General features: G+C 55.2%; 1 protein-coding gene across 3 annotated transcripts in view; it reads right to left on the bottom strand.

Annotated features, from left to right (window-relative positions):
- The window catches only part of SIN3B (SIN3 transcription regulator family member B), a 50,641-nt gene that overhangs the window by 5,134 nt on the left and 31,273 nt on the right, over window positions 1-14,234 (bottom strand). Inside the window, exons 9-15 of one of the 3 annotated variants that reach the window (XM_045379608.2) lie at window positions 11,282-11,489; window positions 10,818-10,958; window positions 10,044-10,160; window positions 8,588-8,826; window positions 7,709-7,892; window positions 4,171-4,786; window positions 2,848-3,017 (exon numbers count right to left, since the gene is read on the bottom strand). In XM_045379608.2, coding sequence (XP_045235543.2) covers window positions 2,848-3,017; window positions 4,171-4,786; window positions 7,709-7,892; window positions 8,588-8,826; window positions 10,044-10,160; window positions 10,818-10,958; window positions 11,282-11,489 — 1,675 coding nt within the window. The remainder of the gene's footprint in view (window positions 1-2,847; window positions 3,018-4,170; window positions 4,787-7,708; window positions 7,893-8,587; window positions 8,827-10,043; window positions 10,161-10,817; window positions 10,959-11,281; window positions 11,490-14,234) is intronic. The other 2 variants (XM_005588342.4, XM_005588343.4) reach the window with 2 other exon arrangements.

Raw genomic sequence — 14,234 nt, 5'->3', positions numbered from 1 at the left:
AGACCAAGCCAGACCAGCAAACCCTGTGTGCGTGTGAGAAACACATAGAAAAGACACGGAAAAAATGTTCCAAAGCAAACCCTGGAATGAGCTGAAGGTGGTATGAGTGCAGGCTGTTCCTTTCCCCTAAATGCTTGGATGTAAATACACTGCTATTCCTTTCACCTTTGCACTGAAGAAGGAAGGAATGGAAACAGCAGGGGTTGTGGGGCAGACAAGGCTGGTGTGAAACACCCGCTTGCACAGCCCAGGCCCTGGTCAGGGGACCACACTGCCTGGGGGTTCCGTGTGCAGCTTTGGTGAATGGATACAATACCACCTGGACACGCACAGGTTTCAGACAGCACCTGGCACACAGCAGGTGCCCACTGAATGCCTACTGCTACTGCTGAAAAACAGCAATGCTAATTTTTAAGATAAAGGGAGGCAGAGTCCAGACATGGCCTCGAGGCAGGTTACAAACAGCAGGGAGGGGCCCGCGGTGAGCACCTGGCCCAGTGAGCTACAGGTGGGGTTTGGTGAGGCCACAGCCAGGACAGCAGGGCAGCACGAGGCTCTGACTACGGCTCCAGCCAGACAGCCCATTTTCATTGCTTTGTTTTTAACAGGTTCTAGAGGAGATGTTTATGGAAGCGGGAGATTCTTTTAAAGCACTAATCAATGCTTTCCATAAACCATTTGGTCCAATCTCCTGGTGCCACAAGCAAGGCTGCTGTCCCCAAAGCCATGGCCCATGAGGGGTGCCCGGCCTGGGAGGGCAGACTGCCAGGCCCCGGCATCCCCCTCATCGCTGCCCCAACACCGTGCGCTGGGCCCTGGGCGTTCTCTCTCCAGGCTGCCCCATGCGTGTCTCCCTCACTGGGGGAGCGGCCACTGCTGTGGACGGTGATGGGCAGGGACCTGTTTCGGGCACACAGAGGGAAAGTGGAGGAGGCTTAAGTGACGGTGTCGGAACGCAGCTGTGGGTTTCACGAAGTCCTTGTGGCCAGACATAGAAATCCTCCCAGTCACCAACAAGGCAGACTCGACGGAAACAGGCACAAACACCGTGGACAGCTTTCCAAGAGAAAAGATGTCCCAACGGCCATGAAAGGACAAGGCCCCAACCACACACATGAGCCATCAGGGAAATTTAATGTGAGCCCACCGAGATTCGAACAGCTCCCAGCTGATGGAGAGACGCCCCAGGGAGGACACGGAGTGCGGCCTGGCACAGCAATGGTAGGAGTGATCCAGGAAACTGAAAGTTTCCATCAGTGAGACACACCTCTCTCTGCCTCACCCCAAGGGCAGCAGCAGAAATGTACATGGATGGCCACGAGACGCGCCCACGGGGCACCACCCATGCCTGTCCTCAGGAGACAGGTGGACGGAGTGGGGGTCGTTCCTGGGAATCCTTGGCTGGTTGATCTCAACACAGGAATCTCACAGAATGACACTCCCAGGATGCAGCCGGGCACTGTGTGCTTCTGTTAACACACGGCTCAAGACCAGGATCTACCTCTGTGTAGAAATCAGGGTTGTGATGCCGGGTGCCGTGGCTCACGCCTGCAATCCCAGCACTTTGGGAGGCAGAGGCAGGCGGATCACCTGAGGTCAGGAGTTCAAGACCAGCCTGGCCAACATGGTTAAACCCCTCCTCTACTAAAAATACAAAAATTAGCCGGGTGTGGTGGCATGCACCTGTAATCCCAGCTACTTAAGAGGCTGAGGCAGGAGCACTGCTTGAACCCAGGAGGCAGAGGTTGCTGTGAGCCGAGATCGCGCCATTGCACTCCAGCCTGGGTGACAAGAGCAAAACTCTGTCTTAAAAAAAAAAAAAGAAGAAGAAATCAGGGTTGTGAGTGTCCATGGGTGGCAGGTGGCTGGGTGGGGACACAGGGGCAGGGGTTCTTTTGATGAAAGCCCATCCATCTGCCCCCTTCAAATTTGGGAACTTTTCTGCGTGTGTATTTTACTTGCATTAAGCAGTCTTTAAAACCTGGAAGGAAACATCCTGTCTGAAATGCTTCTTGTAACTGTGTCTGGGTGGGAGAGTAATGGCATTATTTTTTTCCAGCTTTTTTCCCGCTTTATGACGAACAGCCTTACTGGGTGACCAGGAAACAGAGGTCACCATGAACAATGACTCTGGCAGAAACCAAGCAGGACCCACGTCCTGGAACCACACCCAGCTCGTCTGGGATGTCTGCTGTTTATGTTTACGTGACCGGTTTCCTTGCGTTGACATTCAGCGGGGGCCGGGTTTTTGCTACTACTAAAACCAACGCGGATGAACACCACTACTCCCACCCTCCCCCAGGATAAGTGGGTTAAGGTTTTTTCCATGTTGTCAATTTATCCTCAAGAACGGTTTGTCAACAGGAACTCAGAACAAAAACCTGTACACAAATATTCAGAGCAGCAGTGCTCACAATCTCTGTAAGGCAGCCACAGCCGAGACGGAGAAACGAAACGTAGCTACCCATGCAACTGACTACTACAGAGCCATAAATAGGAATGAAGCACGAGGGAAATCCAGAGGCAGAAAGCAGATGACTGGATGTCAGGGGCTTGGGGCAGGGGAATGGGGAGTGGCTGCTGATGGGGATGGGGTCTCCTTTTGGAAAGATGAAATGTTCTGGAACTAGACAGAGGTGGTGGTTGCACAATATTGTGAATGTACTAAATGTTACCAAACTGAACATCCAAATGGGTAATTTCACATTATGTAAATTTTGTCTCGATTAAGAAAAAACAGGATAGGTTTGCTGTGCCGACCACGGGCCCCCTTCCCAGGTGGGAGTGAAGTGACGGCAGGGCCATTTCCAGCGTCCTCAGGGGCGGTCCCGCCCCGGCCCGGCTCACCTGCCGCGCGATGTTCTGCACCAGCTTGTCCATGGTGAAGCCCACGTAGGCGTGGATGGTGAACATCTCGCGCAGGGTGTCCTCGTACTGCGTGGGGTCAATGCTGCCCTCCAGCAGGCTCCGCACCATGTCCAGGAAGGCTGGGTAGTACTCCTCCAGCTCCACTTCACCTGTGGAGACACACCGCTTCATCCACATGCCTCCTGGAGTGCATAAAGCCATGCAGGCCAAGCTCTGGCACCACAGAGCCCCAACAAATGCCCCCGTGGGGCCCAGCAGCCCTCACCCGCCACCCCTGGGGCAAATCTGGGAATCACCAGGAAACCCAAGTAGCTGGCGTTCACTGCCACCCTCCCTGAGGCTGCCTAATCTGGCCGGCAACCCAGGGATGGCACAGAGAGTGTTGTGGAGCCAGGCATGGTGGCCCGTGCCTGTAATCCCAGCGCTTTGGGAGGCTGAGGCAGCCGGATCACCTGAGTTCAGGAGTTTGAGACCAGGTTGGCTAAAATGGTGAAAACCTGTCTCTATTAAAAATACAAAAAATTGGGCCGGGCACAGTGCCTCATGCCTGTAATCCCATCACTTTGGGAGCCGGAGGCAGGTGGATCACAAGGTCAGGAGTTTAAGACCAGCCTGGCCAAGATGGTGAAACCCCGTCTCCACTAAAAATACAAAAAAAATTAGCCGGACATGGTGGCAGGTGCCTGTAATCCCAGCTACTCAGAGGCTGAGACAGAGAATTGCTTGAACCTGGGAGGCAGAGGCTGCAGTGAGATCACACCACTGCACTCCAGCCTGGGCGACAGAGCAAGACTCCATTTCAAAAAAGAAATACAAAAAATCAGCTGGGCATGGTGGCGACCGCCTGTAATCCCAGCTACTTGGAAGGCTAAGGCAGGAGAACCACTTGAACCCAGGATAGTGGAGGTTGCAGTGAGCCGAGATCCCGCCACTATACTCCAGCCTGCGCAACAGCGCAAGACTCCATCTCAAAAAAAAAAAAAAAAAAACAGAAAGTAAAAGGGCACTGTGGAGCTGGGCCGTGACGGCTCCACGAGAAGGCCCATGAAAAACAAAGGTTCCCCGGTCAGGAGAGGGTGCTACACCCAGGACAGGTGCCAGTGCCGGCGGAGCCTGGGCGAGGGGTACCTGAGACCTCTGTCTTATGCTGGCAACTTCCTGTTTGCAATTTCCCATCTGAAATCACAGAATTCTCTTAAAACGAAAAGCCAGGAAGAAAAGTAACAGGACATGTCAGATCATGAGCTGCGACCCCAAACCCCAGGCACCCCCCAGGGCCTCCGGCAGGCTTCGGAGCCTTACTGGGCTGCTTCAGCCGCAGCTCCATGGCGGGGTCGCTGCCCTTCTCCCTGCGGCCCTCACACAGCAGCTTCTCCCGTTCCTTCTCGGTCCGATACTCCAGGAGCTGCTTCTGCGCCTGGCGGTAGATCTTCAGCAGCCTGGAGCACAGGGTCTGGTGCAGGCGCAGGAAGAAGTACCAGTTGTTGTTGGCAAAGAAGAGGCTGTAGACGTCGTCCAGAGGCTTGTGTGGCGGCGGGGGTGGCGGGGGTGGCTGCTCAGTGGCCGGGGCATCCCCAAAGGCCCCCTTCTCCTCTGGGGGGCTACTGTGGGGTCCTGGCGCCGGCTTCTTCCGTTCGCTGGGGTCTGTGCTCTGCCCCTGGGGGCTGTCCCGGTCCTCGTCGGCTGACTCCTCAGAGGCGCCCAGGTCCAGCTGCTGAGAGAAGAAGAGGCTGGGCACGAACTGGTGCAGCAGCTGGTGGATGGTGCCCTGGTCCTCCTTCTGGATGGCCGGCTGCCGCTTCACGTAGTAGCTGATGAGCGCTGCTGCGTCCTCCAGGATCTGTCGGTCCTCGTACACGAAGATGAGGTGTGGCTCGCTAGAGGGGGCGCTGCGGCCCTCCGAGTGCTGCTCCTGGTGCTGTGGGGGAAAGGGCGGCCATGAGACGGAAAGCCACCCAGCACCCAGAGGACCCCCCGTGCCCGTTCACAAGTCGCTGTTAACTGGGCCACCAAGGTGGACGAGTGCTGCCCGGAGCAGGATGGGTGGCCAACGTTGGGGAGAGGCAAGGCCTGGGGGGCGGGTCGCTTGCCTCAACCTCCTGTGCAGCCCCACATGCCCCTGGTTCCCTCTCCGGAAGCAAGGCAGACCCAAGTCATCCCGGGATCCAGTCGGAGGAGCCGAGAGGATTCTGAGATATGGGGCAGGGTTCACAGGGGGTCTGACAGCGTCAAGCCTGGGTCTGTCGCTCAGCCCAGCTCTAGGGCAGAATGGGGGCCCTGTGGCTCAGCATGGGGAAACCTCTGAGGCCGACCTCCTCCTACTGACAGCAACGGTGGCGCCTGATTCCAGCTTGACCAGGGCTGCCCATACCACGCTATCGATGAGGTCAAGGAGGCACAGGGTGAGCCGTGACCTCTCTGCCGCTGCCCTCCATCTACTACCCAGGAGGCCTGCAACTGCTCACATCTGAAGCCCTGCACGCCCATCGTCCCCAAGTCCCCACCTCCGCTGCTGTCACCCGCCAGCCCCTGCACGTGCTTGCTACCACCGTCATGTCACCAGCCCTCCCACCAGCTCTCACCAGCCTGTTCCAACCGGTCTCCTCACTGGGTCCAGGGCGACTTGGCCCACAGGAGCATGGTCACCTCAACTAACACTCCTGAGGCACTGCCCCTCAGAAGATGCCAGCCCTTGGGGTGCCCCTCCATAGCCCCTCCAGCCTCACGGCCCCCAGGCTCCTTCCTGCGATGCTTCAGGGCGCCGAGCTCCCTCCTGTGTGTGCGGGGCCTTTGCACATGCCCATTTGCTCTCGCTCCCTGGAAAACCCTGTCCCAGGCTCACCCCTCCCCTTGGTCTTTATCCAGATCACGACTTTCATTCCCTCACACCGTTAAGACAATCACCCCTTCCTCCAGCCTCCCACACCACCGTCCTGGCACCCAGTGCCCAGCCCCAACCCCTCAGGGAGGGAGGCAGGGAGGCCGACGCACTGGGGCTCTTGGGGAAAGTGAGCATGGACGCCATCTCTGCAGGCTCCCAGGGGAAGGACCAGGTCTCCCAGCAGCCTGAGGTTTCCCTTCCTCCTCCCCTGCAGGGCAGCGTAGAGGCTGGTGGGGCCAAGCACGCTGAGCCGGTTCCTAGGAGTCTGCACGCTCAGCCCTGTTCCGGGCTCTTCAGTGTCCACCCTCTGACCGCTTCCTAAGTCCCCCAGGTCTCATTTATGCCATAAACACTGAAAATTCCTTTATAGTCCCCTCTGAAGCACGATCCCCATGTCTGTGACCCGTAACCATGCTTTGTAAACTGTGTGATGGAATGGGGGTCTGACTTTGGAACTCATCAAGGACCTGCATGTGCAGAGATCTGTCAGGCCAGGGGGCCAACCTTGGTGCCCCTTGCCTCATCAGCCCCAGCCCCAGGGACGGACCCAGGAACTCGGGGTCTCATTGGTGGATTTCCAGGGCTACTTCATCATCTGCACTTTGCAGACACTACAGACCCACAGAACCTATGCAGGGTCTTGGGCTTGGGGATCCGCCGAGGACTAGAGTGAGGAAGCCAGAGCGGCTGTGGGTAGGCCTGGGGCGAGGGTGGCCCATGGGGAGGGAGGTGGGAGGGAAGGGGGTCCCCACAGTCCCACAGGCTCTGGGAGAGGCCTTGGGCCAGCAGCCTGGCTCCTGTGGATTCCGTTTCTATATTGTAAAAGGAGCGACCGCTCACTGTGCAGTGACGGGAGCAAGACACCAAATCAGGTAAGGCACCACCCCCTGCCCAGGTGGGCACCAGGCTGACAATGCAACCCGTGCCGTGATCTGGGCACTGCCTGGGGAGCAGCGTGCCCTCCCCAGCCACCTCCTCAGAGTGTCCAAGGACCTTCCCGACAGCTGGCTGTCACTATGCCCAACACCCTGCCAAGCTTCCCCCTTCAGGATCCTGCAGGCAGGCACTCCCTACGCACAGCCACTAACAGGCCCAGTTCCTGGCAACCTGAGGGTCCCGCTGGCCTTGGTTCTGTAACTCAGGCCTTGTGAGCCTGCAGTGAGGACGTGCAGCCGAAAGCCTCGAACCCACTGACTCGGAGCCCTGGCCCCCTGCGACCAGCCCAGGCAAATGCAACCTCTTGTGCCTCGGTTTCCCCACTGATAAAATCAGAATAATGACGCAGCAGAGTCAGGTTCAGGAGTGAGGTCAGATGATATATGACTCTTTCTGCATTGCTAACACCAGTGCCGGGCACAGTCGGCAAGAAAGAAATGAAGGCTGCTGCCACCTGCCATCTAAGCTGAAGTCCGTCACTGTCCCACAGGAGGGACAGAGATTTCTCCAGACAACGGCAGAGTTGGCCGAGCACGGTGGCTCACGCCTGTAATCCCAGCACTTTGGGAGGCCGAGGCGGGTGGATCACAAGGTCAGGAGTTCAAGACCAGCCTGGCCAACATGGTGAAACCCCGTCTCTACTAAAAATAAAAAAATTAGCCAGGTGTGGTGTCACGTGCCTATAGTCCCAGCTACTCGGGAGGCTGAGGCAGGAGAATCGCTTGAACCGGGGAGGTGGAGGTTACAGTGAGCTGAGATCGCACCACTGCACTCCAGCCTGGGCGACAGAGCGGGCGAGACTCTGCCTCTAAACAAACAAACAGACAATGGCAGAGTTGCTGGTTCTCCTAGGGCAGGCCGCAGGCTGGGCATCACAGAGACATGAACCCTCGCCTCGACACAGCCCTGAAAGGGCAATGCCGCTACCCCACCTAAGCACCAGGGAAACAGAGGCACAGACCTGGCGGTCGGGAGAGCCAGGATCCCACCCCCGCCAGCCGGCAGGGCTAGGGAAGGCTGTACCTCGTCGTAGACGCTCTCGATCTCGTTGAGCAAGCTCTTGGAGCGCAGGGCCTTGGTGTCATTCTGCTTGAAGTTCACAGCCTGGTGGTCGAGGGACTTGAGGTACGCCTTCTCATACTGCTCCCGCCAGATCTTGTTGAAGCCCTGCTGGGCCTCCCGCCACTCCTCTTCCTTGGCCTTCAGCCTGTGGGGAGAAGAGGGGTCAGCACCAGGGACAAGCCAGGGCATCCTCCCTGAAGCATCCCAGGGCTGGCCTGTCTTCCTCTGGGACTTGACTGGGGGCCCAGGATCCAAGCCCAGCCAGCTCCCAGCCTAGTCTATGCAGTGGGCTCTGTGCACGTCAGAGGAAGGGCGTGATGGCCTTACAGAGCCAATGTGGCCAGCTTCCTGGGTCCTCCGCCTCCTCCCAGGCACCCAGCACTCTCCGCATGGCTGCTAGCTCAGCCACTCAGGTCCCTTGCTCAGCTGTGAGTCCCAAGAGGAGAGGGACTGGGTCTGCCTCACTCAGCTGCGTAACCCCAGGGCCAAGCATTGCACCTGCCTTAAAGTGGCCACTTGATAAATACCTGTTCACTAGCACCAGATGGTGTCCGAGATGCAGCGTTAAATAAAATGCAAGCCACAGTGTAGTGGTTGCATCTGACTCTTAAAGCAGTTTAGATGTCTAGATGTGATTATGTGCAAGGTGGAAAGTCCTAGAAGGTCACAGTGCTCTCCTCTCAGGAGTGGGAGACTGGGAAATACAGGAAGCCAGCCCTAGGCCTGAGACCTCCCCTGGAGATTACCCCTGTTGACAAACAGCACTAACAAGCTCTCCAGGGGCTCCCTGCGGCATGGAAGGGAAGGGAAGGGAAGGGAAGGCGGGATGCCGCAGGGCACCTTTTCAGGACAACAGGGACAGCGGTGACGGGGTTCTTCTTGAGGCTCTCGATGATCTCCGGGGCCTTGTCGCCATAGATGCGATAGATGGCACGGCGCTGGATCACCTCCGACGTGCCCCCGAGGGAGTCGTCCAGCCGGAACTTCTCCTGGTCTTCGGGCGCCATCCGAGAGAGCTTCTTCTGCACGCTTTCCAACACGCGGATCGTGGCCAGGTTCGTCTCCAGGACAACGTCTAACTATGGAAAGGAAGGCAGGAAGGGGTCAGCCACTGGGGAACTCAAGAGGCCTCAGGGAGGGGCCTGGGACCTCAGAGCGCAGAGGATTTTTGGAGGGGGGTGGTGTGTGTGTGTGTAGGAGACAGGGTCTTGCTCTGTCACCCAGACTGAAGTGCAGTGGCACAATTACAGCTCACTGCAGCCTCAACCTCCTGGGCTCAAACGATCCTCCCACCTTGGCTTCCCAAGTAGCTAGGAATATAGGTGTGCACCACCATGCCTGGCTAATTAAAAAAATTTATGGCCCGGTGCGGTGGCTCACGCCTGTAATCCTGGCACTTTGGGAGGCTGAGGCAGGCAGATCACAAGGTCAGGAGTTCGAGACCAGCCTGACCAACATGGTGAAACCCCGTCTCTACTAAAAATACAAAAATTAGCCAGGAATGGTGGTGTGTCTGTAATCCCAGCTACTCAAGAGGATCGCTTGAGGCCAGGAGTGTGAGACCAGCCTGGGGAACATAGTGAGACCTCATCTCTACAAAAAAAGTTAAAAAAACAACAACAACCTGGGCATGGTAGTGTGCACCTGTGGTTCCAATTACTCAGGAGGCTGAGGTGGGAGGATCATTTGACCCTGGGAGGTCAAGGCAGCAATGATCCATGATTGTGCCACTGCACTTTCAGCCTGGGAGACAGGGCAAGCAAAATAAATAAATAAATAAAAGTTTCTTTAACGTAATTTAAATGTATTTTTATTTTATTGCCCAGGGTGGAGTGCAGTGGCTTGATCTCGGCTCACTGCAGCCTCGGCCTCTCTGGCTCAAGCAATTCTCCTGCCTCAGCCTCCCGAGTAGCTAGGATTACAGGCACCCGTCACCAAGCCCGGCTAATTTTTGTATTTTTGGTAGAGATGAGGTTTCACCATGTTGCCCAGGCTGGTCTCAAACTCCTGAGCTCAAATGATCCACCTGCCTTGGCCTCCCAAAGTGCTGGGATTACAGGTGTGTGCCACCACACCCAGTCCAAACAAAATTTTTAAACAGAAAAAAAAAGTGCCATCTGGTAGCCAGCCCAGAGGCCAGCAAGACCCAGCAGGAAGCTTCCAGGAGCTGCTGGAATGTGCTGCAATCCCTGCTCCTAAAAGGAGACTGGCACAGTGGAGGAGGATCAGGACGCATGTCCGGTGGAGAAGGGGGACAGGCATGTGCCGGGAGGCCTGGCCACAGCAGCACACACACCTCGAAGCGCTCGTCCTCACAGCGGTGAAGCTGCTCCTCGTACGGTGTCTTCTTAGAGCTGACGAAGGTGGAGTCCTCAGACCAGGAGGGGAAGGAGACCCAGGTGTCATTCAGTACCTGCATCGAGAGGAAACGCCATGAACGGCGCTGCATGCCCCAGGAGCTAAGATTTACTGTTAGCCAGTGTACAAAGTACCAAGATACATAATACAATCCTGATTATATGATAGGCAACTGCCTTATACAAATGGGAAGGTGAATCAAGTTTTTAAGGGAAAACATGACTTTGGTCAAGTGAACACTCCCTTGGTATCCTGGGAGATTGGTTCCAGAACCACCCCTGGAGACCCAAATCCACAGATACTCAAGTCCCTGATGTCAAATGGAATCCTATTTGCATATAACCTATGCAAAATCATCTCTAGAATACTTATACCTAATGCAATGTAAATGCTGTGTAGATCATTGTTACACTGCATTCTTAAAATGTGGATTACGCTTTATTGCTGTACTGTTATTTTTTGGTTTCTCTCTCCCCACATATTTTCAATCCATGGTTAGTTGAAACCACAGATGAGGAACTTGCAGATATGGAGGGCTGATTTCATTTCAGATATTGGTAAATTTTCTCTGCAAAGGGTCAGAGAGCAACTATCTCAGACTTTGCAGGCCATCCCGGATGAATACTCAACTCTGCCTTTGTGGTGAGAAAAGCAGCCACAGGCAATATGTAAATGAATGGTTGTGTCTGTGTGCCAATAAAACTTTATTTACAAACACAGGCAGCGGGCCAGGGCCCATGGGCCAGAGTTTGCTGACCCCTGCACTATATCCTGGAATCCAGCAGGTACTCTTGAACTTGGACATGCAGTAATCGTCTGTCCACGAACCCTGGAGAAGTGTCCAATGGTCAAGCTAAACAGAAACACACTGAGGTCAGTGAGCCCGGGACGGAGCAGAATCATGGCAGCAATAAACCTAACTCAAATAACAGATGAATAAGTGAACTCCACATTATCCCTGACACTCTGTGTTTTGCCAAAACTACCAGCAGGGTACAACACTGTTGTCTCTGCTCAGGTGGTTTTGCTGGGCCACATCCCAGCACCACCCATAACCCAACATTCAGGAGGGCTGAGCACACAGCATTTCATTCAAAACGGGGGTATTGGGTGTTTGCTGGGGAGGGGGGGGGGATGCACCATGTCAGCGAACATGTAAGCCCCAGGGAGCGCTACCTCCTTGCAGATGGCCGTCCTCCCGCTGCACTTGGGCTGCTGGTAGGTTTTGGGGAGTGCCCGGTAGCTGGATCCTATGCGCTTACAAGATGCATAGTCGATTTCCCGGCTTATCCCGTCCCCGGATCTGTCGCTCATGGGTGGCGCGAAGGACAGCTCTTTTACCCCTAGGAAGGACTTGAACTGTGCAAACAGCTCTGGAAATTTCCTTCAAAGATAAAGAAAAATGGTAACTGGTCATCCCTTGGGCCTTCTGAGAGGGATCTGGAGATTTTAGAATGGCTTCATGTGGACATTACAGCTTAAACAGAGTCAGAATTCAACATCATGGACGCAAATGAGAGGCGGAAGAATCCAATACACAGGAAGTCACTGCAAGTCCTGAGGTGTGTGAATGAATGGGCCTCCCACCCCTCTGTCACACACCAGGTCCCTTCCTGTGCCTATTGACCCCATACTCACAGGGAGGCTTTGAAATACACCAGAAAAGATGACTTGAACTGGCAGAAGCTGGAGCCCATGACGTTCCCTGACTGGAAGAGGCCAGGGAGCGGCAAGCCACAGCCAGTCTGCCCACTGCCTGTGTTTTGTTTTGTTTGGTTTTTTTTTTTTTTTTTTTAGAGACAGTGTCTCACTCTGTTGCCCAGGCTCAAGGGCAGTGGCATGATCTCAGCTCACTGCAACCTCAAACTCCTGGGCTCAAGAGATCCTCCCACCTCAGCCTCCTCAATAGCTGGGACCACAGGCATGTGCCACTACGCCCAGCTAATTTCTTTTGTTTTTTTTTTGAGACAGAGTTTCACTCGTCGCCCAGGCAGGGGTGCAATGGCACAATCTCGGCTCACTGAAACCTCCACCTCCTGGGTTCAAGCTATTCTCCTGTCAGCCTTCCGAGTATCTGGGATTACAGGCACGCACCACCTGTAAATTTTGTATTTTTAGTAGAGATGGGGTTTCACCATGTTGGTCAGGCTGGTCTCAAACTCCTGACCTCCAGAGATTCGCCCGCCTTGGCCTCCCAAAGTGCTAGGATTATAGGTGTGAGCCACCATGCCCGGCCAATTTTAAAAATTTTTGTAGAGATGGGGTCTTGCTATGTTGTCCAAGCTGGTCTTGAACTCCTGGCCTCAAGCGATCCCTTTCACCTCAACCTCCCAAAGTGCTGGGGTGACAGGAGTGAGCCACCATGCCCAGCCATCCCATCGTAAATAAAGTTTCACTGGCCCACAGTCACGTCCACTTGTGTACGCACTGCCTGTGGCCTGCACAAGAGAGGTATGAATCATCTCCACATAGCCCGTCTGGCCCCTCAGAGATCAAGTTTGCCTATCTCTGACCTACAGTCTTCCCCTCTCATGAGGGAGACTCCTCTCTGTGAACCCCTCTCTGGACACATGCTTGAAAGTCATCAGGTCATGGCTGTGGTTGACGATAGGAAGGCTTTAATGCAAACGACTCTACAATGCCAACTGGATTTCTGTTTAAAATCAGATCTGGTGGTGTGTGCCCGGAATCCCAGCTACTCAGGAGGCCAAGATGGGAAGATCGCTTCAGCTCAAGAGTTTGAGACCAGCCTGGGCAACACAGCGGGATCCCGTCTCTAAGCAGTAACATCAGATCCTACAAAAAAAAAAAGGTGCAGTTACTTTGCTGGTGCCACAATCCTGCAGTCACCCAGCCACCCAGCCCACCCTCCCATAATGATGTCCCCCTCATTGATGTGGCCTCCGTCGTGCCACGTATTTAAGAACCCTATGCCAACTGCGCTCACAAGGAAAACCCACAAGCCAATGGAAACGTAGGGAGGAAAGATACCGACGAAAATGCTGCAGAGATGCCTGAGGCTACTGCTGGGATAAACACAAATCAGGATCGCTAGAAGGGAATGCTGAACCCAGTTCGCCCGGCTGCCATGTGGCTGCCAGCTGCGAGGGGCAGTTCCCTGGGCCGTGTTCAGCCGCCCAGCCCAGCTGAGCACCTGACTGCAGGTTGAACACGCAGAGGAAAGCCACGTGGTGGTGAATGTTCCTAACCCAACCAAGCATTGTGTCAAGAACACGCAGAGGTCCGCTTTCATCCCAGACCTTGCTCCATACAGACCCTTCCCCTAACGCCCGTCCCTGTGTGAGTCTCTGCTGCCGAAACATGGAAACAAGAACAGCTGACTGTCCCGGCACTGACCATCTGCTCAGCATCTTGCCTTTCAGACTCTCGCCTTTCATATTCCTTTTGTCTTCCCCTCTAACCTCCTGACAAACCCAGGAGGGAGGTATGGCCATTTTACAAAGACACTGAGGCTCGCTTGGCTAGTAGGAAGCTGAGTCCCAATTCCAACCCAGGGTGGTCATGGGCCCGCTGGGCGCAGGTGCCAACACCAGCTCCACACACAGCCCCTGGGGGCCCCCTGTCCCAGGTGGGACCCAGGCTCAGAGAGTGCTGGATTCTGAGCCCAGTGGAGGCGACTCAAGGTGAATGTGCATTCCACGTCCATAGAAAAGGCCCACCCGTGTGCCCACCACCCACGTCACAAACAGACCCCAGGAGCCCCCGTTTTGCCTGAGACTAGAGTAGCACCATCCTGCTCCGGGCTGTTCTTCAGGGCGATTACAGACCTTCAGCGGCCCAAGAAAGAAAACCCACTGAAAAGATCACCCCAACACGTGCATGCCCGGGACCACCAGGGAAAGGCCTTCTGATGAGCTCAGCTTGACCCGCGAGGGTCGTAACCTCAGGAGCATTTGATGTCAACACCACTGACAGGGAGGACTAGAGACAAACGCCCATCGTTTGAGACCCTGGTAAGGGACAGTTGCTTAAAAATGAGGACATGGGTTCACATCTGATGCTGAAACACTTCCAAGAAATGCTGAGTTAAAAAAAAAAACAAAAGACATCGAAGCCCAGCCTGACAGCACGCGCCTGCTTACGCTACGCCCAGCAGCCACTGTGCCCA

This window comes from Macaca fascicularis, chromosome 19 (assembly GCF_037993035.2).
Source record: "Macaca fascicularis isolate 582-1 chromosome 19, T2T-MFA8v1.1".
In the NCBI taxonomy this organism is placed as follows: Eukaryota; Metazoa; Chordata; class Mammalia; order Primates; family Cercopithecidae; genus Macaca; species Macaca fascicularis.
Note: the sequence above shows the minus strand (reverse complement) of the source record. Positions and strands in the feature narration are given on the sequence as shown.